This window comes from Chiloscyllium plagiosum, unplaced genomic scaffold, assembly GCF_037043375.1.
Source record: "Chiloscyllium plagiosum isolate Xiang-an unplaced genomic scaffold, Cpla_swu_hap1 HiC_scaffold_6, whole genome shotgun sequence".
Taxonomy (NCBI): Eukaryota; Metazoa; Chordata; class Chondrichthyes; order Orectolobiformes; family Hemiscylliidae; genus Chiloscyllium; species Chiloscyllium plagiosum.
The window spans coordinates 123,174,959-123,196,604 of NW_028270144.1; the positions used below are offsets into that span (position 1 = coordinate 123,174,959).

General features: G+C 45.0%; 1 protein-coding gene across 4 annotated transcripts in view; it reads right to left on the bottom strand.

Moving 5' to 3' along the window:
• myo7aa (myosin VIIAa) overlaps positions 1 to 21,646 on the bottom strand; it is a 194,659-nt gene that overhangs the window by 49,401 nt on the left and 123,612 nt on the right. For all 4 annotated transcript variants that reach the window (XM_087988417.1, XM_087988416.1, XM_087988418.1 and 1 more), the window contains exons 31-34: positions 18,634 to 18,804; positions 6,937 to 7,054; positions 1,516 to 1,642; positions 952 to 1,121 (exon numbers count right to left, since the gene is read on the bottom strand). In XM_087988417.1, the coding sequence (XP_087844543.1) occupies positions 952 to 1,121; positions 1,516 to 1,642; positions 6,937 to 7,054; positions 18,634 to 18,804 (586 nt within the window). The remainder of the gene's footprint in view (positions 1 to 951; positions 1,122 to 1,515; positions 1,643 to 6,936; positions 7,055 to 18,633; positions 18,805 to 21,646) is intronic.

The window sequence follows — 21,646 nt, forward strand, 5'->3', positions numbered from 1 at the left end:
ACGAAGGGTTTGGAGGGATATGGGACGTGCGCTGGCAGGTGGGACTAGATTGGGTTGGGATATCTGGTCGGCATGGACGGGTTGGACCGAAGGGTCTGTTTCCATACTGTACATCTCTATGACTCTCTGAAGAGTAACCCACCAAGACCCATTCACTTACATTTACCCCAGACTAATACACCTAAACCTACACATCTCTGAACATGACGGGCAATTTAGCATGGCCAATCCACCTAATCTGCACATCTTTGGATGTGGGAGGAAACTGGAGCACCCGGAGGAAACCCACGCAGACACGGGGAGAATGTGCAAACTCCACACAGACAGTCACTTGAGGCTGTAATTGAAGCCGGGTCCCTAGCACGGTGAAGCAGCAGTGCTAACCACTGAGCCACCCACGTGATTATTAAATTTCAGTCACTTTATTTTACACTCATCTTACAATTCAGACTTCAGCATGGTGCTAGATTTAAGGTTATTCGCCCTTCGGTACGAGTGTCACCCTCAGAAGCCCATAGTTGAGAAAGGTGGTGCTGGAAAAACACAGCAGGCCTGGCAGCATCCGAGGAGCAGGTGAATCGAAGTTTCGGGCAGAAGCCCTTCTGAAGAAGGACTTCTGCCCGAAACTTCGATTCTCCTGCTCCTCGGATGCTGCCAGGCCTGCTGTGTTTTTCCAGCACCACATTTTTCAACTGACTGTCCAGCATCTGCAGTCCTCACTTTCTCCTAGGAAACCTGTACTCCATTAACAAAGAATTTTCAGGAGAGCTAGGAATGAAGGAGAGGAGACAGAACATGCCTTAGGGCTAAATAACAAAAGGAAAACAAGGAGCCTATGGTTTTCTAAATAACTTCTTACTTCAGGGAAATCCAAAGGCCATTTGAGCAGCTGGTAATATCATGTCAACCACCAGAATAAAGACAGCCGAGGGCTGTCCTGCTGTTACTCACCAGGGCTCGGGTTATCTTGCAGAGCGACCACAAACTTTGACCTCTTCCTTAGTCCCTCCAGGAAGGTCACCACAAGGTCTCTGATATCCTCTGCATTGTTGGAGGTGAAGGTGTATTCATCACCTTTAATGGTAGACAGTGTGAAGCTCTGTCCCTGCATTTTGCTTCCCCTGCAGGTCGGACAGAGACCTGTTTCAATAGTCATTCACTTTCTCTATACCCCTCATTATTTTATAAACCTCTAAGGTCACCCCTCAACCTCCTACATGCCAGTGAAAATTGTCCCAGCCTATCCAGACTAATTTTTCTCTCTCAGACCCTCCATTCCCAGCACCAAACCAATCTGAGCAAGTTCAAGCGCAATTAGGGGCTTGTGACAAAATGCTGGGTTTCCCAATGGTGTCCACATCCCATTGAAAGAAAAATAACTTTGTTCCTAGTTCAGAGAGTGAAGAGTCATTTAACCCATTGTGGTGTCCCCAAAAATGTGTAGTATTGAAACTCTAGCGATCAATTAAAAAATTTCCCCGACTGCCTTCTTTCAGGTTCCAGCCCAGAACTTACTTGCTGCTGGTGACTGCAGTGATTTCGGGGAAGGAAAGTTCCAGAAGGACTTGCTCCTGTTCATCCACAAAGTACACACCGGTCCAGTTGACGGCTACAATCACATCGTTCTTTGGAAGGCTTGGGCCTGAAGGGAGGGAAGAACTTAAATTAATAAGCTCAACAGCAGTATCACTAGCTCAGTAGGCAGGTCTCGATGAATAAAGTTCCTTAACTCTGTTCTAATTGTGTAAGAGTCAAGAACAACTTGCAGTCCAGCATCTGCATTTCAGGTACGTTTTAAAAAAAAAAGAAAAAGATTTTGCATTGGCCTACCACCTACACAACTTTTTAAAAGCACTTTACATTCAGTGGAGTGCAGTCAACTTGAAGTAGGAAGCATGGAAGCCAATTTGCAAATAAGCTCCCGCAAGCAGAAATGGGCTGATTGTTTCTTCACATTACTCAAGGTGTCAACATTGGCCAGAACTTTAAGGAGAGCATCACTCCTTTTATTTAAAAAAGACCCAGGAGATCTTGGATTAAAAAAAAAATATAGCTCTTTGCAGCTTAGCAGGATACCTTGCCTCAATATCTTTCGTAGCATCTTCTCAGACAGAGATAGAGATACACAGCATGGAAATAGACCCTTCAGTCCAACTCAACTATGCTGACTTGATATCCTAAATTAATCTAGTCCCATTTGCCAGCATTTGGCCCAGACCCCTCTAAAACTTTTCCTATTCGTATACCCATCCAGACGTCTTTTAAATGTAGCACCACTTTCTCTGGCAGCTCATTCCGTACACACATCACCCTCTGCATGAAAAAGTTGTCCCTTAGGTCTGTTTTATATTTTTCCCCCTCATCCTAAACCTATGCCCTCTAGTTTTGGACTCCCCGACCCCAGGGAAAAGACTTTGTCTATTTATCCTATCCATGCCCCTCATGATTTTATAAATCTCTATAAAGGTCACCCCTCAGCAGAAAACAGTCCTAGTCTATTCAGCCTTTCCCAAAAGCTCCAACCGTCCAACCCTAGAAATGTCGGTATAAATCTTTTCTGAATCCTTTCAAGAAAAGGGTAACATCTTTCCTCAGGGAGACTAGAATTTAATGCAGTATTCCAAAAGTGGCCTAACCAATGTCGTGTACATCTGCAACACGACCGCCCAACTCACGTACTCAATACTCTGACTAATAAAGGCAAGCATACCAAACACCTTCACTATCCTGTCTACCGGTGACTCCACTTTCAAGGAATTATGAACCTGCACTCTAAAGGTCTCTTTGTTTGGCAACACCTTCCAGGTCCTTACCATTAAGTACATAAGTCCTGCCCTAAATTGCCTTTCCAAAATGCAGTACCTCATATTTATCTCAATTAAGCTTGGTCCGCCACATCTCAGCCCATCAGATATTCTGTTGGCGAAAGTGAGGACTGCAGATGCTGGTGATTAGAGTAGAGAGTGTGGTGCTGGAAAAGCACAGCAGCTCAGGCAGCATTAGAGGAGCAGGAGACTCAACATTTTGGGCAAAAGCCCTTCGTTAGGAATGGATATTCTGTCCTGATACTGACCCAGTAGATATCAACAGTACAGATGGTTGTGTTATTGCTCATCTCAGATCCACCCTGTTGGTTGGTGTAGAGATGGGCCGTCAAACCAAAAGTGCAGGAGGAATAGACCATTGAGCCCATTGAGTTTACACTGCATTCAATGAGATCATGGATGATCCGATAACCCTCAACTCCACTTTTCTGCCCTTCTTCCCATCACGCTCTATTCTCTTACTGATTAAAATGCTGTCGGTCTCTCTCAGCCTTTACTATAATTAACAACCCTGCCCTCGACAGCCCTCTGCGATAAAGAATTCCACAGACTCATACCTTTCAAGAAGAAATTCATCTTCATTTGTTTTAAACAGATAACTCCTCATTATGCCCACTGGTCTGAGACACTCTCAAGGGGAAAAAAAATGACACTCAATGCGGAATGGTTAAATCCCCTAAAGAATCATGTTTCAATAAAGGTTTCCTCTTATTCTTCTAAGCTCCCATGAATACAGGTCCAACTGACTCAACCTTCCTCATAAAACACTCCCACCATACCTGGGATCAGCCGAGGGAACCGGTTCCTGACTGCCTCCAATGCTAGGAGACCTTTCCTTAGATAATGGGAACAGAAGATCCTAGGACTGATGATCACCAACAATCTGTTCTGGCCCACCCACGTCGATGCAATTGTCAAGAAAGCACAACAACATCTCTGCTTCCTCAAATGACTAAGTGAAATTTGGATTGTCCACAAGGACTCTTACCAATATTTACAGGTGCACCATAGAAAGCATCTTATCAGGATGCATCACAGCTTGGTACAGCAACTATTCTTCCCAACATGCAAGAAACTACAGAGAGTCATGAACACAGCCCAGTCCATCACACAAGCCAGCCTTCCACCCATTGACTCCAATGCTTTCCTGAGGCAGCAGGAAGTGATCAACATAATCAAAGACCCCTCCCACTTCGGTTACACTCTCTTCCACCAGGTTGAAGATATCTAAGTTGGGAAACATGTACCGACAGGTTCAAGAATAGCTTCCTCCAAGCTGTTATCAGACTGGAAAATGGACCTCTCAAACATTAATACTGATCTCTCTCGCTCTCTCGCTCTCTCTCTGTGCACCTGTAACACTGTACTCTGCATTTATCCTGCTACCCTGGTGCACTGTGTATGGTATGATCTACCTGCACAGCATGCAAAACACCACTTTTCACTGTATCTCCGTACAGGACACCAAAATCAATCAAAAATGAGTACAGTATTTGAATGGTAGGTTTAGTATCTTATACAATTTTATCAAAACTTCCCCATTTCTGCCCACTGGTCTGAGACACTCTCACAAGGGGAGAATCACAGGGTCAATGTGGAATGGTTAAATCCCCTAAAGAATCGTTTGTTTCTCAATAAAGGTTGCCTCTTTTTCCTTCCAGATAGAAGCAGCAGTGGCAACCATTCTCTTTGAAATAAAAGGCCAACATTCCATTCCACTTGCTTTCTCTGCATCTCAGCCATAAATCTAGCACTCCTGAAACATGCACGTCTGCCCCGAGTGTGGCATTCCATTGAGCCATGGGCATACCACTCAAGATTGGTAGATACTCAGGGGCAGAAGAGGGCACATCACATTTTACCTCGAGGTCTATTGAGTGTTTGTGCTCCTGGGAAGTACCTCAAACTACCTCAACATTAAAGAGATGCTGCACACACAATCAAAATGTAAAATGAAATTTGATATGAAACACTGTGCATAAAATGCAAAATGCCACAAAACATTAAAAATCTGAAATTTGAAACAGAATTTCTGGAAGAAACTGAAGTCAATTAGTTTCTGTAGCGACAGCAATCAACTTCTCAAAAGATCCACAGAACCTGAAAATGCATTTATTAAAAAAAAAGCGCCACAAAAATAATAAAATCACACACCGTCTATTCTTTCAGGTTAGGAGAGAGAAGACATTCAGGTTTGGAAACACATAGGAACACCATCACCTTCAAGTTCCCCTCCAAGCCACTCACCATCCTGACTTGGAAATGTGTCAACCTTCCTTCACTGTTGTTGGGTCAAAATCCTGGAAATCCCTCCCTGAGCATTGTAGGTCCACCTACAGCACATGGAGTGCAGTGGTTCAAGGCAGCAGCTCACCACTACCTTCTCAAGGGGCAACTAGGGACGGACAATAAATGTTGACCTAGCCAATGATGCCCATGTCCTAAAAGGTGAATTAATAAAACCTTACGAAATATTGTCAGTTCGTGATGTGCTTTAAGTTTGTGATCCATGGAGAGAGAGGCAGTTCTCAGCTGGAGTGAAGATCACATCTCAAAGTTTATATCATGTAACAGTTCACTTTAGCCGTCTCAGAGACTCACTTTGACCTTTTGAAGGAATGGGAGGGGTGAAGGAGGAATCTTTCAGATTTCCACCCTACCCCATTCTTTTTGGGGTTTCTGTTCTCTTCACAGTTGCTGGAGGGGTTCAGGAATGTTTCTACTTGATGTTTCAGGTGTAATGAATGTGGGACACTGACTATTGGAGGCTGAGGGGTGACCTTGTAGAGGTTTATAAAATCATGAGGGGCATGGATAAGGTAAAACAGACAAGGTATTTTCCATGGGGTGGGGGATTCCAAAAACTAGAGGGCATCTGCTTAAGCTGAGAGGGGAAAGATTTAAAAGAGACCCAAGGGACAGGATTTCACAGAGGGTGGTGCTTGTGTGGAATGAGCCATCAGACAAAGTGGTGGAGGATGGTACAATTCCAACATCTAACCTCATACTTTTAACCCATTGTCTGAGCGGAGATGTCACTTTATCTTTATTAATACTTTAAGTGATCTCAGGACTGTGACTGGAGAGTAGTTCTGGAATTTACATATTAATTTGTGGGTGGCACGGTGGCACAGTGGTTAGCACTGGTGCCTCGCAGCACCAGAGACCCGGGTTCAATTCCCGCCTCAGGCGACTGACTGTGTGGAGTTTGCACATTCTCCCCGTGTCTGCGTGGGTTTTCTCCGGGTGCTCCGGTTTCCTCCCACAGTCCAAAAATGTGCAGGTCAGGTGAATTGGCCATGTTTAAATTGCCCGCAGTGTTAGGTGAAGGGATAAAGGTAGGGGAATGGGTCTGGGTGGGTTGCGCTTCGGCGGGTCAGTGTGGGCTTGTTGGGCCGAAGGGCCTGTTTCCACACTAAGAAATCTAATCTAATCTAATCAATCCCCATTCTAAGTGATTAAAGAATCAACAGCAATCTAGGTTTGCTCAATGCATCACATCAGTTGTGTGACACCTTGATCTTTTACTATAAATCCTGTGCACTATGATCCTGCCCCACTAGCTACCTGACAAAGCAGCAGCACTCCAAAAGCTAGTGCTTCCAAATAAACCTGTTGGACAATAGCCTGGTGTTGTGTGATTTTTAACATTTAAAAGGCATCTGGATGGGTACATGAATAGGAAGGGGTTGGAGGGATATATACCAAATGGGACTAGATTAATTCAGGGTAACTGGTCGGCATGGACAAGTTGGACTGAAGGGTCTGTTTCCATGCTCCACATCTCTAGGACTCTCCTGCTCTGTCCATGCCTATATGCTCGTAATATACACTCACATAGTGATCAGCTAGCTCAGCTGGCTGGGAGGCAGAATGATGCCAACAACATGGGTTCAATTCCTGAACTGGCTGAAGATGAAGGAGTCTCCTTCCTAACCTCTCCATTCACCTGAAGCATGGTGCCCCCTGGTTAAAACCACCACCAGCCATCTCTTTCTAACAAGAGCGCCACCCTCTGGTTCAGCAGGACAATGCGGATTTCGACCTTTACACTCACTCAGGGCTAAACCACAGCGCTGCAGAAATAAGGAAACTCGTACTTTAAACTGACCTGAAAATTTGAAGGCCTCGTAAAATCGAGAGAAAAGTAAAGGCCACTTAAAGCGGGCAAAGTCCACAACCTCCTCCTTCACAGTCTGAGGGTCAACCCTCTTCTGGGTATACACTCCCTAAAGGGGACAATTTTAAAAAGAGTGGCATTTAATGTATCGCACACAAGATGAACAAAACACATGCACACTGCAAGATAACATCAGTGCCCACCAGCTCGGAAATAATTACAGAAACAAACAAACACAGAAACTAAGACGGAAAAGTTCTCTGGACTGTTGTCTCAATCCATATCTGGACTGATGGTCACTCAGACACAACTTAAAGATTCGAGCCTGACATTTGATGGGACATGGATGTCACTGGGAAGGCCAGCACTGCCTGGAATGGAATGGTTCAGTCAGCCATTTCGGAGGGTAATTAAGAGGCAACTAAATTCTTTGCCAAGGAAGTGGCAAGTTCAACAAGTGTCTTCAGGTTTGGGTACTTTTAAATGTTAATTATTACATATTAAAAAGACTGCAATTGAATTGAGCACCCTTTATTGTCATGTGTATTTTATATAAAACAGTGAAAAGTGGGCGCTGATGCTTGTACACAAGGGCCAGGCACAGAATTTTAAAAAATAATAAAAGTCCAATATTTTCCTTCTTTGCTGCGACAGCATACCATCACCAGAGTCTCGCTCCAGGTAACACCAACCCAGGCAAACCCTCAGAGTGTGCGTCATGATCCACGTTTCCCAGCCGCAGGGAGAGTACCCCACTCCAGGCTACACTAGCCCACACTGTGCCCCAGAGAATGCCCCACTTCAGGATAAATCAGCCCATGCCACGCCACCCCCAGGGGCCCACTCCACGCCAAAAAGAGAGTCCCACTCCAGGCTTCACTGGCCAACCAACTGTCTCTAGCTACACTGCCTCTGAAAACACCACCACCACTCCAGAGCGCATTGAAGTTGCCTCAAGTTATAGCCTTTATCCCAGAATTAACACCGATTGCACTCCAATGCCACGTCAACAGAGCTTGAGATGGGTAACCCACCTCATTCAGGAGATATTGCTGGCTCTAATCTCACTGTTAGTTTATGGAATAGTCTTAATAATGTATCACCTAATAATAATCACAACTCACATCTCTGAATGCTTCTCTTTATTAACACCCCCTCCAGAGTGTTAGTTATACTGTGACATCATTGTGAGATTGCTCCAGGGTCCTGAGGCCCATACACAAATTTCTCACTGGCTTTATTCATGGCAATCTTATAATAATGAACCCCACCTTTGATCCCTCTAAACGTAAACCCTTTAAATGATGGGCAGCAAGATCCTGGGAAGCACACAGGATCAGAGGGACCTTGTTGTTCATTCCCAACGGTTGCTCAAGATATCAGGACAGTGGATAAAGTGATTAAGGCTGCACATGGGATACTTGCCTTTATTAGCCGAGGTATAGAGCTTCAGAACACACTGTGGTGAGACCACAGCTGGAGTATTATGGGCAGTTCTGAAATCCACATTATTGGAGAGATGTGATAACATTGGGCAGAGTGCAGAGGAGATTTACTAGGATGTTGCCTGGGCTGGAGCGTTTCATTGATGAAGAGAGATTGGACAGACTGGGGTTATTTTTGTTAGAGCAGAGGAGACAGAGTGGACATGATAAAGATGCATAAAATTGAGAGGGGCATTGACTGGGTAGAGAGGAAGAAACTTTTCCCCTTGGAAGGATCAATAACAGGGGCATAGATTTAAGGTAAGGTGCAGGAGGTTTAGAGGGGACACAAGGAAAATATTTGCTCTGAGAGGGTGATGGAAACCTGGAACTCACTAAGGGGGAGAGGCAGAAAACATAGTATTTAGATGTGCACTTATGATGCCAAGACATACAAGACTATGGGCAGAGTGCTGGAAAACGGGATTACAATTGTTAGGTGTTTGTCCATGACTGGCGTAGACTGGATGGGCAGAACGGCCTTTTCCTGTGCTGTAGATCTCCAAGACTCCACTCTACTAGACATTTATAAAACAAATTTTAAGACTTCACCCCTCAAGCTTTTCACTTCTAGCAAAAAAGCTAGAATGTAAGCTCACTTTCCTAATATTTTGGTGACAGTGAATTCTCAGTGATAAATACAGGTTCAAAGTTTGAGAGAAGATTTGTAGCTCAGGTGCTCGTTGTTGTGGTTCTGTTCGCCGAGCTGGAAGTTTTTGTTGCAAACGTTTCGTCCCCTGTCTAGGTGACATCCTCAGTGCTTGGGAGCCTCCTGTGAAGCGCTTCTGTGGTGTTTCCTCCGGCATTTATAGTGGCCTGTGCCTGCCGCTTCCGGTTGTCAGTTTCAGCTGTCCGCTGTAGTGGCCGGTATATTGGGTCCAGGTCGATGTGTTTGTTGATGGAGTTTGTGGATGAGTGCCATGCTTCTAGGAATTCCCTGGCTGTTCTTTGTTTCGCTTGCCCTATAATGGTAGTGTTGTCCCAGTCAAATTCATGTTGCTTGTCGCCTACGTGTGTGGCTACCAGGGATAGCTGGTAGTGTCGTTTCGTAGCTAGTTGATGTTCGTGGATGCGGATCGTTAGCTGTCTTCCTGTTTGTCCTATATAGTGTTCTGTGCAGTCCTTGCATGGGATTTTGTACACTACATTAGTTTTGCTCATGCTGGGTATCGGGTCCTTCGTTCTGGTGAGTTGTTGTCTGAGGGTGGCTGTTGGTTTGTGTGCTGTTATAAGTCCTAGTGGTCGCAGTAGTCTGGCTGTCATTTCAGAGATGTTCTTGATGTATGGTAGTGTGGCTAGTCCTTTGGGTTGCGGCATGTCCTCGTTCTGTTGTCTTTCCCTTTGGCATCTGTTGATGAAATTGAGTGTGGAGTTGATGATCCGGTGTGTGTTCTCTATTTCCGTGTTTTTAATGATAACAAAGGTGTCATCAACGTATCTGACCCAGAGTTTGGGTTGAATTTGTGGTAAGACTGTTTGTTCTAACAGTCTCAACTCCACACTCACAGGAATCCGATTGACGAGAGAGGAAGAAAAGGACAACCAACTCCCATTCCTAGATGTGAGGGTACAGAGAACACCAAACGGAGAATTCACCACCAAGGTACACAGGAAAGCCACACACACAGACCAAGTCCTGAACTATGAAAGCAACCACCCCAATACACACAAACAAAGTTGCATCAAGACACTATTCAAAAGGGCCACAACACACTGCAGCACACCAGAACTGCAAAAAGAGGAAGAGGAACACCTATACAAGATATTCGCAAAAAACTGATATCCTCGCAATTTCATCAACAGGTGCCTAAGGGAAAGACAACAGAACGAGGACATGCCGCAACCCAAAGGACTAGCCACACTGCCATACATCAAGAACATCTCTGAAATGACAGCCAGACTACTGCGACCACTAGGACTTATAACAGCACACAAACCAACAGCCACCCTCAGACAACAACTCACCAAAACGAAGGACCTGATACCCAGCATGAGCAAAATCAATGTAGTGTACAAAATCCCATGCAAGGACTGCACAGAACACTATATAGGACAAACAGGAAGACAGCTAACGATCCACATCCACGAACATCAACTAGCCACGAAACGACACTACCAGCTATCCCTAGTAGCCACACACGCAGACGACAAGCAACATGAATTTGACTGGGACAACACTACCATTATAGGGCAAGCGAAACAAAGAACAGCCAGGGAATTCCTAGAAGCATGGCACTCATTCACAAACTCCATCAACAAACACGTAGACTTGGACCCAATATACCGGCCACTACAGCGGACAGCTGAAACTGACAACCGGAAGCGGCAGGCACAGCCACTATAAATGCTGGAGGAAACACCACAGAAGTGCTTCACAGGAGGCTCCCAAGCACTGAGGATGTCACCTAGACAGGGGACGAAACGGTTGCAACAAAAACTTCCAGCTCGGCGAACAGAACCACAGCATAAATACAGGTAATGGGTAAGGGAAAGGATGCTTGCAGCACTGGCTCACAATTTGAAATTTACACAGTTTCATTTAGAACTTTATCTGGGAATGTTTTACTCTGTTACTGAAACTATGAAAGATGCTGACAGGAAGGTGTGAACACAAAAAGATCAAAAGCTAACAATCATGACTGAATCTAGCACACACAATCCCAGACTCTTCACACAGAGGAAGTTGTTAATATGTGGACTGAATGGCTGAGTGAGACCGTGGAGGCAAAACAATCTTAGAATGCTACGGCCTAGGAGGAGGCCATTCAGTCCATCATACAGACCATGGTTTTACAACCAGGTGCTAAATCTCCTGCCTTTTCCCCATAACCCTGCACACTACCTCTAACCAAAATCATCCAATGCCCTCTTAAATAATTGAACCTGCCTCCACCTCACTTCCAGATAATACCTTCCAAATATTAAACAACTCGACACAATGGCTAGCACTGCTGCCTCACGGCGCCGGGACCCAGGTTCGATTCCACCCTCAGGTGACAACACCGAGACAGAGACAGAGACCCACACAGACACGTTCTCCCCATGTCTGCATGGGTTTCCAGCACCCGGCCCATATCCCTCCAAACCCGTCCTATTCATATACCCATCCAAATGCCTCTTAAAATGTTGCAATTGTACCAGCCTCCACCACTTCCTCTGGCAGCTCATTCCATACCCATAACACCCTCTGTGAAAGAGAGTTGCCCCCTAGGTCTCATCTTTCCCCTCTCACCCTAAACCTATGCTCTCTAGTTCTGGACTCCCCGACCCCAGGGAAAAGACTTCATAATTTTGTAAACCTCAATAAGGTTGCTGTGTCAAAACATTTTTTTTCCTCACTTAGTCTTTGCTTCACTTGCAGGTCACTTTAAATCCCTATCCTCTCGTCCGTGTTGAATGGGAACAGCTTCTCATCAACTCTATCCATGATTTTAGAAAACCTCTATCACTCTCCTCTCAGCCTTCTTTTCCAGGTCAAACAGTTTCAACTTCTTCAGTCTATCCATATCATTGACGTTTCTTATCCCTGGAACTTGCACCTCCTACACTCTTTCCAATTCATTCACATCTTCCCCTCAACGTGTTCAAAATTGTACAGAGATCGAACAGCTGTCTTAGCATTGCCTTCCTCTTGTACTCCACAACTCTAATACTAAAGCCTGGTGTGCTTCATTTACAAATAATACAAAAAAAAAAGAGGAATTACTTAACAGCAGTATGCCACAACTGAAGCTCAGTGTTTGGATTGAAAATGGAACACCTAAATTGCCAGTCTTCTCTGAAGCCATTAGAACAACAGCAGTGCAGTAATCCATTTGGTCAACAGAGGGCAGCCTTAGGCTTCAGAACAGAAGGAGAAGGAGGAGGATTGTGGAGGACAGGGTAAGCGAGACTCAGCATAGAGAGAACCTCTCCTTCAAACCAATAATTCAGCTGATACACCAACTCAAATCCCTTTCAATTGTGTGGATGTTAAGTCTTGTACCATACTAGGATGGCACTTTACATCATGGTTCAATTTTGACATGATATCAGACAGTGTCTTACAGCATAGAAACAGACCTTTCGGTCCAACTAGCCCACACCAACCCGGTTCCCAAACCTAAACTAGTCCCACCTGCCTGCATTTGGCCCATATCCCTTCAAACCTTTCCTATTCATGAACTTATCTTTTAAAATGTTGTCACTATACCTCTATCTACCACATCGTTCGTTCTACATGAGAACCACCCGGTGTGAAAATGTTACCCCTCAGGTCCCTTTTAAAAAGGTTCTCCTCTCATCTTAAAAACTTGCCCCTGTGTTTGAACTCCCTCAACCTTAGGAAAAGACCTTTGTTATTCACTTTATCTATGTCCCTCATCCTTTTATAAACCTCTAAGCTGGAAGGTTTGTTTTTTGACGTTGCATTACCATACAAGGTAATATCTTCAGTGAGTCTCTGAACGAAGCTTCATTCAGAGGCCCTCTGATGAGGTTGCCTAGTATGGTGACGAAACATCTGAAAACAAACCTTCCAGCTCAGCGAGCAAACCGACAGTCAGAACTTCAGCCTGAGCTACAACTCTTCTCAAAACTCGATAAACCTCTAAGGTCACCACTCAACTTCCTACGCTCCAGTGGGAAAGAAGTCCCAGCCTATCCAATCTCTCCTTCTAACACAAGCCCTCCATTCCCAGTAACATCCTGGTAAGCCTTCCCTGAACCCTCCCCAATATCTTTCCTATTAGAGGGTGATCAGAACTACACACAGTAGTCCAGAAGAAGCCTCACCATCATCCTGTACAACCTGAACATGACATACTCAACAGGTCGGAGTAGTGAAGGCAAGCGTGCCTAACCACCCTGCCCGCTGGAGATGCAAATGTCAAAGAACCCTTGGCTTTGGAGTTCAGTGTCACTTCAGTTTGTGTCCGATTGGAGGAGGTGGTTTCCACAAAAACCTTCTCCCATCTCCAACATCTTCCCTTTTATAACTAAGTATCCAAATAACATGAAAATAAACACCATCAGTATTAATATCCCCCTCATTGTTTATGTGCTGTTCACACTTTAATAAGGATAGATGGTGGTGTAGAGGTGATGTCACTGGGCCAATAGCCCAGAACCTCAGGTTAATACTCTTGGGGAACGTGGGTTCAGATCCCACCACAGTAGTTGGTAGAATTTACATTCTATTAATAAAAATAGAATTGAAAGTTAAACTCAGGGGCTCTTATGGTGTAGTGGTAGTGTCCCTACAGACCAAGAGGCCTGGGTTCATGCCCCACCTGTCACAGAATTGTGTAACGCATCACTGAACAGATTGATTTGAAAATATCTATCAAGTTAGTTTCAGTAATGGTGACCATGAATCCATCGCCCCATCGGGTTCACTAATGTCCTTTAGGGATGGAAATCTGTCAGTCTTACCTAATCTGGCCTACATGTAACTCCAGACCCACAGCAGTGTAGGCCTTCTGAAATAGCCTACCAAGCCACTCAGACTGAACGGAGGTGGACAATAAATACTTGCCTTGTCATGGAAGAATAAAAGCTTTTTCCAGAGACACTTCAAACGGGGGTCACAGATAAAACAAATTTGCAAAAGAAGCAAATGTGAAAAGAAAACATTTCACATAGCATAGAATTTGCACTCCCTGGGAGAGCAGCAGAGACAGGTCCAACTGAGGCATGAGGACACTATTCCTGTTTAAATAATGTGCAAGGGAATGGGAAAAGGCAGGAGAATGATACTAAGTTATGATGGTCCTTTGAAGAGACGGTGCAGACAGAGTCATAGAGATGTACAGCACGGAAACAGACCCTTCGGTCCAACCTGTCCATGCCGACCAGATATGCCAACCCAATCTAGTCCCACCTGCCAGCATCCGGCCCATATCCCTCCAAACCCTTCCTATTCATTTACCCATTCAGATGACTCTAAATGTTGCAATTGTACCAGCCTCCACCACTTCCTCTGGCAGCTCATTCCATACACTTACTACACTGTGAAAATGTTGCCCCTTAGGTCATTTTTATATCTTTCCCCACTCACCCTAAACCTATGCCCTCTAGTTCTGGACTCCCCGACCTCAGGAAAAAGACTTTGCCTATTTATCCTATCCATGCCCCTCATAATTTTGTAAACCTCTACAAAGTCATCCCTCAGCCTCCGACCCTCCAGGGAAAACAGCCCCAGCCTGTTCAGCCTCTCCCTATAGCTCAAATACTCCAACCATGGCAATATCCTTGTAAATCTTTTCTGAACACTTTCAAGTTGCACAACATCCTTCCGATACGAAGGAGGCCAGAATTGCACACAATATTCCAACAGTGGCCTAACCAATGTCCTGTACAGCCACAACATGACCTCCCAACTCCTGTACTCAATAATCTGACCAATAAAGGAAAGCATACCAAACGCCTTCTTCACTATCCTATCTACCTGCGACTCCACTTTCAAGGAGCTATGAACCTGCACTCCAAGGTCTCTTTGTTCAGCAACACTCCCTAGGACCTTACCATTAAGTGTATAAGTCCTGCTAAGGTTTGCTTTCCCAAAATGCAGCATCTCGCATTTATCTGAATTAAACTCCATCCGCCACTTCTCAGCCCATTGGCCCATCTGATCAAGATCCTGTTGTAATCGGAGGTAACCCTCTTCGCTGTCCACTACACCTCCAATTTTGATGTCATCTGCAAACTTACTAATTGTACCTCTTATCTTCGCATCCAAATCATTTATGTAAATGACAAAAAGTAGAGGGCCCAGCACCGATCCTTGTGGCACTCCATTGGTCACAGGCCTCCAGTCTGAAAAAGTACCCTCCACCACCACCCCCTGTCTTCTACCTTTGAGCCAGTTCTGTATCCAAATGGCTAGTTCTCCCTGTATTCCGTGAGATCTAACCTTGCTAACCAGTCTCCAATGGGGAACCTTGTCAAACGCCTTACTGAAGTCCATATAGATCACATCCACTGCTCTGTCCTTATCAATCCTCTTTGTTACTTCTTCAAAAAGCTCAATCAAGTTTGTGAGTCATAATTTTCCACGCACAAAGCCATGTTGACTATCCCTAATAAGTCCTTGACTTTACAAATACATGTACATCCTGTCCCTCAGGATTCTCTCCAACAACTTGCCCACCACTGAGGTCAAGCTCACCGGTCTATAGTTCCCTGGCTTGTCCTTACCACCCTTCTTAAACAGTGGCACATTTGCCAACCTCCAGTCTCCCGGCAGCTCACCTGTGACTATCGATGATACAAGTATCTCAGCAAGAGGCCCAGAAATCACTTCTCTAGCTTCCCACAGAGTTCTAGGTTACACCTGATCAGGTCCTGGGGATTTATCCACCTTTACCCATTTCAAAACATCTGTAATATGGACATTTTGTAAGATGTCACCATCTATTTCCCTACAGTCTATATCTTCCATATTTTTCCACGGTAAATACTGATGCAAAATACTCATTTAGTATCTCTCCCATTTTCTGCGGCTCCACACAAAGGCCGCCTTGCTGATCTTTGTGGGGTCCTATTCTCTCCCTAGTTACCCTTTTGTCTTTTATGTATTTGTAAAAACTCTTTGGATTCTCCTTAATTCTATTTGCCAAAGCTATCTCATGTTCCCTTTTTTCCCCCTCCCGATTTCCCTCTTAAGTATACTCCTACTTCCTTTACACTCTAAGGATTCACTCGATCTCTCCTGTCTATACCTGACATATACTTCCTTCTTTTTCTTAACCAAACCCTCAATTTCTTTAGTCATCCAGCATTCCCTATACCTACCAGCCTTCCCTTTCACCCTGACAGGAATATACTGTCTCTGGATTCTTGTTATCTCATTTCTGAAGGCTTCCCATTTTCCAGCCGTCCTTTACCTGCGAACATCTGCCTCCAAATCAGCTTTCGAAAGTTCTTGTGTAATACCGTCAAAATTGGCCTTTCTCCAATTTAGAACTTCAATGTTTAGATCTGGTCTATCCTTTTCCATCACTATTTTAAAAACGAATAGAATTATGGTCACTGGCCCCAAAGTGCTCCCCCACTGACACCTCAGTCACCTGCCCTGCCTTATTTCCTAAGAGTAGGTCAAGTTTTGCACCTTCTCTAGTGGGTACATCTACATACTGAATCAGAAAATTGTCTTGTACACACTTAAGAAATTCCTCTCCATCTAAACCTTTAACACTATGGCAGTCCCAGTTGATGTTTGGAAAGTTAAAATCTCCTACCATAACCACCCTATTATTCTTACAGATAGCTGAGATCTCCTCACAAGTTTGTTTCTCAATTTCCCTCTGACTATTAGGGGGTCTGTAATACAATCCCAATAAGGTGATCATCCCTTTCTTATTCCTCAGTTTCCGGGAATATCCTCCCTCAGTACAGCTGTATTGCTATCCCTTATCAAAATTACCACTCCCGCCCCCCACCCCTCCTTTCTTGCTTCCCTTTCTATCCTTCCTGTAGCATTTGTATCCTGGAACATTAAGCTGCCAGTCCTGCCCATCCCTGAGCCATGTTTCCATAATTGCTATGATATCCCAGTCCCATGTTCTTAACCATGCCCAGAGTTCATCTGCTTTCCCTGTTAGGCCCCTTCCATTGAAATAAATGCAGTTTAATTTATTAGTCCTACTTTGTCCCTGCCTGCCCTGACTGTTTGACTCACTTCTGTTCTCAACTGTACCAGTCTCAGATTGATCTCTTTCCTCACTATCTCCCTGGGTCCCAGCCCCCCACCCCCTACCTTACTAGTTTAATCCTCCTGAGCAGCTCTAGCAAATTTCCCTGCCAGTCCCCTTCCAATTTAGGTGCAATCCGTCCTTCTTGTACAGGTCACTTCTACCCCAAAAGAGATTCCAATGACCCAAAAATGTGAATCCTTCTCCCATACACCAGCTCCTCAGCCATGCATTCATCTGCTCTATCCTCCTATTCCTGCCCTCACCAGCTTGTAGCACTGGGAGTAATCCAGATATTACTACCCTCGAGGACCTCCTTTTTCAATTTCTGCCTAACTCTCTAATCTCCCTTCAGAATCTCAACCTTTTCCCTTCCAATGTTGTTGGTTCCAATGTGGACAATGACCTCCTGCTGGCCCCTCTCCCCCGTGAGAACATTCTGCACCCTCTCTGAGACATCCTTGATCCTGGCACCAGGGAAGCAACACACCATTCTGCTTTTTCTCTGCTGGCCACAAAAACGTCTGTCTGTACCTCGGACTACAGAATCCCCTAACACAATTGGTCACTTGGAACCGGACATCCCCCTTGTTGCATGATCAGTTGATTCGGTGCCAAAACACACCCGACAGCTTTAACTTTACAAAACTTCAGTCAAACCTTGCAGAGCATCAATCCTAAATTTCACAAATATCCACTTCCATGTTAACATCTGATTATGAAAGATTTCAACAATAAACTTTGTTCAAAACAGCCTTTACCATCAGAAAATATCCCACTATGCTCAGGAACGAAATGGGACAAGAGATCAAATCAGCCCACATGGGGATATCAGATCAGGCTGATAAGCCTCTTCTGGATTGAGAGAGCTGAGATAGCTTTTATCATGAAGGAGGAGATGGAGGCTGGAGAGGAAAGTTCAAAACTTGGGACTGAAGACATGACCAATGGTGAAGCAAAACAAAAAAAAACACAGGAGATGGAAGGAGCAGACATCTGAAAGGTGAAGGATTGAGTGAATTTGCAGAATCATAGAACCCCTAACAGTGTGGAAGCAGGCCATGCGACCCGTCGAGTCTACACTGACCTGGTGAAAATCATCCCACCCAGACCCATCCCTGCAATCCTGCATTACCCAAGGTAAATTCACCCAGCCTGCACATTCCTGAACACTACGGGCAATTTAGCGTGGCCAACCCACCTGACCTGCACATCTTTGGACTGTGGGAGGAAATGGAGCACCCGGAGGAAACCCAGACACGGGGAGCACACACACACAAAACCTAGGTCCCTGGTACTGTGAGGCAGCAGTGCTGCCCCATAAACAGACAGAACGTAAGACAACAGTAAATAAATGCCAACAAATATGGGGAGAACAAGAAATGTTGGATGAGCTTAAGTTTAAGGAAGATGGTAATCAGCTAGGAGAGGGGGCTGGTCTGTTCAGGCTCTAACACAGTGAGCTGGATAAATCTCAGGTCCGAGGGATGCAGCCTCTGTCAGTCTCTCAGTTCTGTGCAGTGTGAACCCACCTTCTTATGAGCTGCAGTGATGTACTGAGCCCATTTCTCCACTGTTTTAGAGGAGCTGATCTCCCGGTCTGGAATGTAAGATGGGATTAAGCTCAAGAGTCGCTCCAGGACAATCTCGGACCCATAATCCACGTAGTACTGCTGGGATGCCAGCTCAGCCAAGTCTTCCTCCTATTGCAGCCAGGGTACAAGTTACAGAAAGTGGAAGAGAAACAGAGTCAGTAAGTGTTGGCTAACCCAAGTAAATGTATAACAAAATGGTAAACCAGAACAACACTTGGATTGTTACTTTTTTTTTTTATGTTTAAACCCTCACAGGAAATGGACATCACAGAGAGGGGCTGCATTGATCACCAAACTGCAGGCCCGAGGGAGGGTGGTGCTGACTCAGTATCACTATCTGGGGCAGGCCACATGGTGGAGGTGCTCATTCAGAGCGGTTGGCTTCTGAGCAAACACTGGATATCCATATGGCTGCACAGAGGAGTGAGAAGGGAATATCATCCATTCTAGTTTCTTTATTCATTGGTGGGTGCATGGGCATCATTGGCTCAGACAGCATTTATCATCTGCCCAATGTAGGAGCAAAATTACTGCAGATGCTGGAACCTGTATTGAAAACAAAAAACAAAAAAATAATGTTGGAGATCACAGCAGGTCAGGCAGCGTCCATGGAGAGGGAGCATGCTAATATTGATTCTTGTAGACTCTTCAGAGCTAAAGTCATCTAGACTCAAAACATTGGCTTGCTCGCTCTTTCCACAGATGCTGCCTGACCTACTAGCGATTTACAGCACTTGTTTTCAGTTTATTATTGGTCCTCTAGACCGACAATATCATTAGGGAGGGAATTCCCAGATTTTTAACCCAGCGACCCAGATCCTAGCCTCTGACCCTCCTCCCGTAACCACTGTGACTAGTCCAGTTCAGTTCCTGGTCAATGGCAGCCTCCTAGATGTTGATAATGTGGTCAAATTTAGCAGCGATATTTCCATTGGAAGTTAAAAGAACGATGATTGATCTCTGTTATTGGGGACAATCATTGCCTGGCATTTGTCACTCATCACTCCAGTCTATACCTGGATATTGTCCAGGTCTTGTTACGTTTGAACACAGAATGCTTCAGTATTTGAGATGGTATGAAAGATGCTGAGCATTATGTAACCAGTGAACATCCCCAATTCTGACCTTGTGATGGAGGGAAGGTCATTGATGAAGCAGCTGAAGATAGTTGGGCCTAGGACACTACCCTGAGGAACTCCTGCAGAGATATCCTGGAGCTGAGATGACTGGACAACAACCATAACCAGCTCCCTGTGCGTTAGGTATGATTCCAACCATATGTTGATTTTCCTGTTCCTTGGATGCTGCCTGACCTGCTGTGCTTTTCCTGCACCACTCTAATCAGGGATTCCAACCAGCAGAGATTTTGCCCCGATTCCGACTGACTCCAGTTTGGTTTGGGATGCCTGATGCTACACTGTCAACTTGAGCTGAAGGGCTCAATTGCACATGGAAGTGGACTAAGGGCAGAATTTAACAGTAGTGCCCACCACACAATCGTTTTGCTTGTTTCATTCTCAATGTGGGTGTTGTTGACGTGATTAGCACTCATCATCCATTTGTGGGCTCTGTAACTGAATGACTTGCTATGCTATACCATTTGAGGCCAGTAGAGGCAGACTTGTCCAACTGAAGCTAATGGCTGCAACTGCTGAAGGAGATCCTGACTCAACAGTTTGATTCAGTTCATGGGGGAAGACAGCAACGTTCATGCTGCACATCACTGGATGAACAATACTGGCTAACGGGCACATGTTCAAATCCCACAGCAGCAGGGGGAGTTTGAACTATTTATAAATTTATTTATTTTTAAAAATCTGGATTTTATTTGCTCATTTATGGGCACGTAGACACGTCACTAGTTAAGCCAGCTGTTATATCCCCATTTACCCATGAGAAGGCGATGCGGAGCTGCCTCTCTGAATTGAATTTCAATGGGTGGCTTTTGGAAATTGGTTGAATTGGGGACAGTGTGGGCAGGGGTGAGTGCACCCATAGTGCTGGCAGAGAGAGAGAGTCCCTAAGGAAAAAAGGACCCTACCTCTGGAGACTAACATCAGCGACCTATCACAGGTTGCTGTTAATGCCCCATCTGGTTCATTCAGGCCCTTCAGAGAAGTCAATCTGTCATCTTTACCCAGTCTGGGCTACACGTGACTCCAGACCGACAATGACATGGTAGGATTCTCGAGGATAATTGGCAATGATCAAGAAATGCCAACCTCGCTAGTGACCCCGCCTACCCACAAATGTAGGAACAACAAAGGTTCTCTCTGGTTATATTTTCTTTTAAACAGTATACAGAGACATTCATTTGTTCAATTTTAAAGCAGAAATTAACTACCCCACTCCCCTAAACATTGGAGGCTTGGTGGGGATGTTACAGTCTCTGGATGGGAGCCCAGTAAGACTGTACAAGTCTAGACTGACTCAGGAAAGGTGACAAGAAATCTCGCTAGGGGCAGCTGAGAAATTTAGATTCAATGAATATATATCTGAAACAAATCAGAAAATTCCTACAATGTGGAAGCAGGCCACTCAGCTCATTGAATCCATACCAACCCTCCAAAAAAAGAGGATCTCATCCAATCTCCATATCCTTGCATTTCCCATGGCTCACTCACCTAGCCTGCACATCCCTGGACACTATGGGCAGGTTTTAGCATGGCCAATTCACCTAATCTGCACATGTTTGGACTGTGGGAGGAAACCCACGGAAACCCTGGGAGAATGTGCAAACTCCACGCAGTCACCAAAGGGTGAAATCGAACCTAAGTCCCTGGCACTATGAGGCAGCAGTGCTAACCACTGAGCCATGGTGCCACCTAGTAACGGTATCAAAGCATCTACTGCGCTGCAATAAAAACCCAATCGGGTTGACGAACAGGAAATCTGCCAGTCATTCTCGGTCTGGCCTACCGGAGAATCCAGACCCATGGCAAGATGGTGG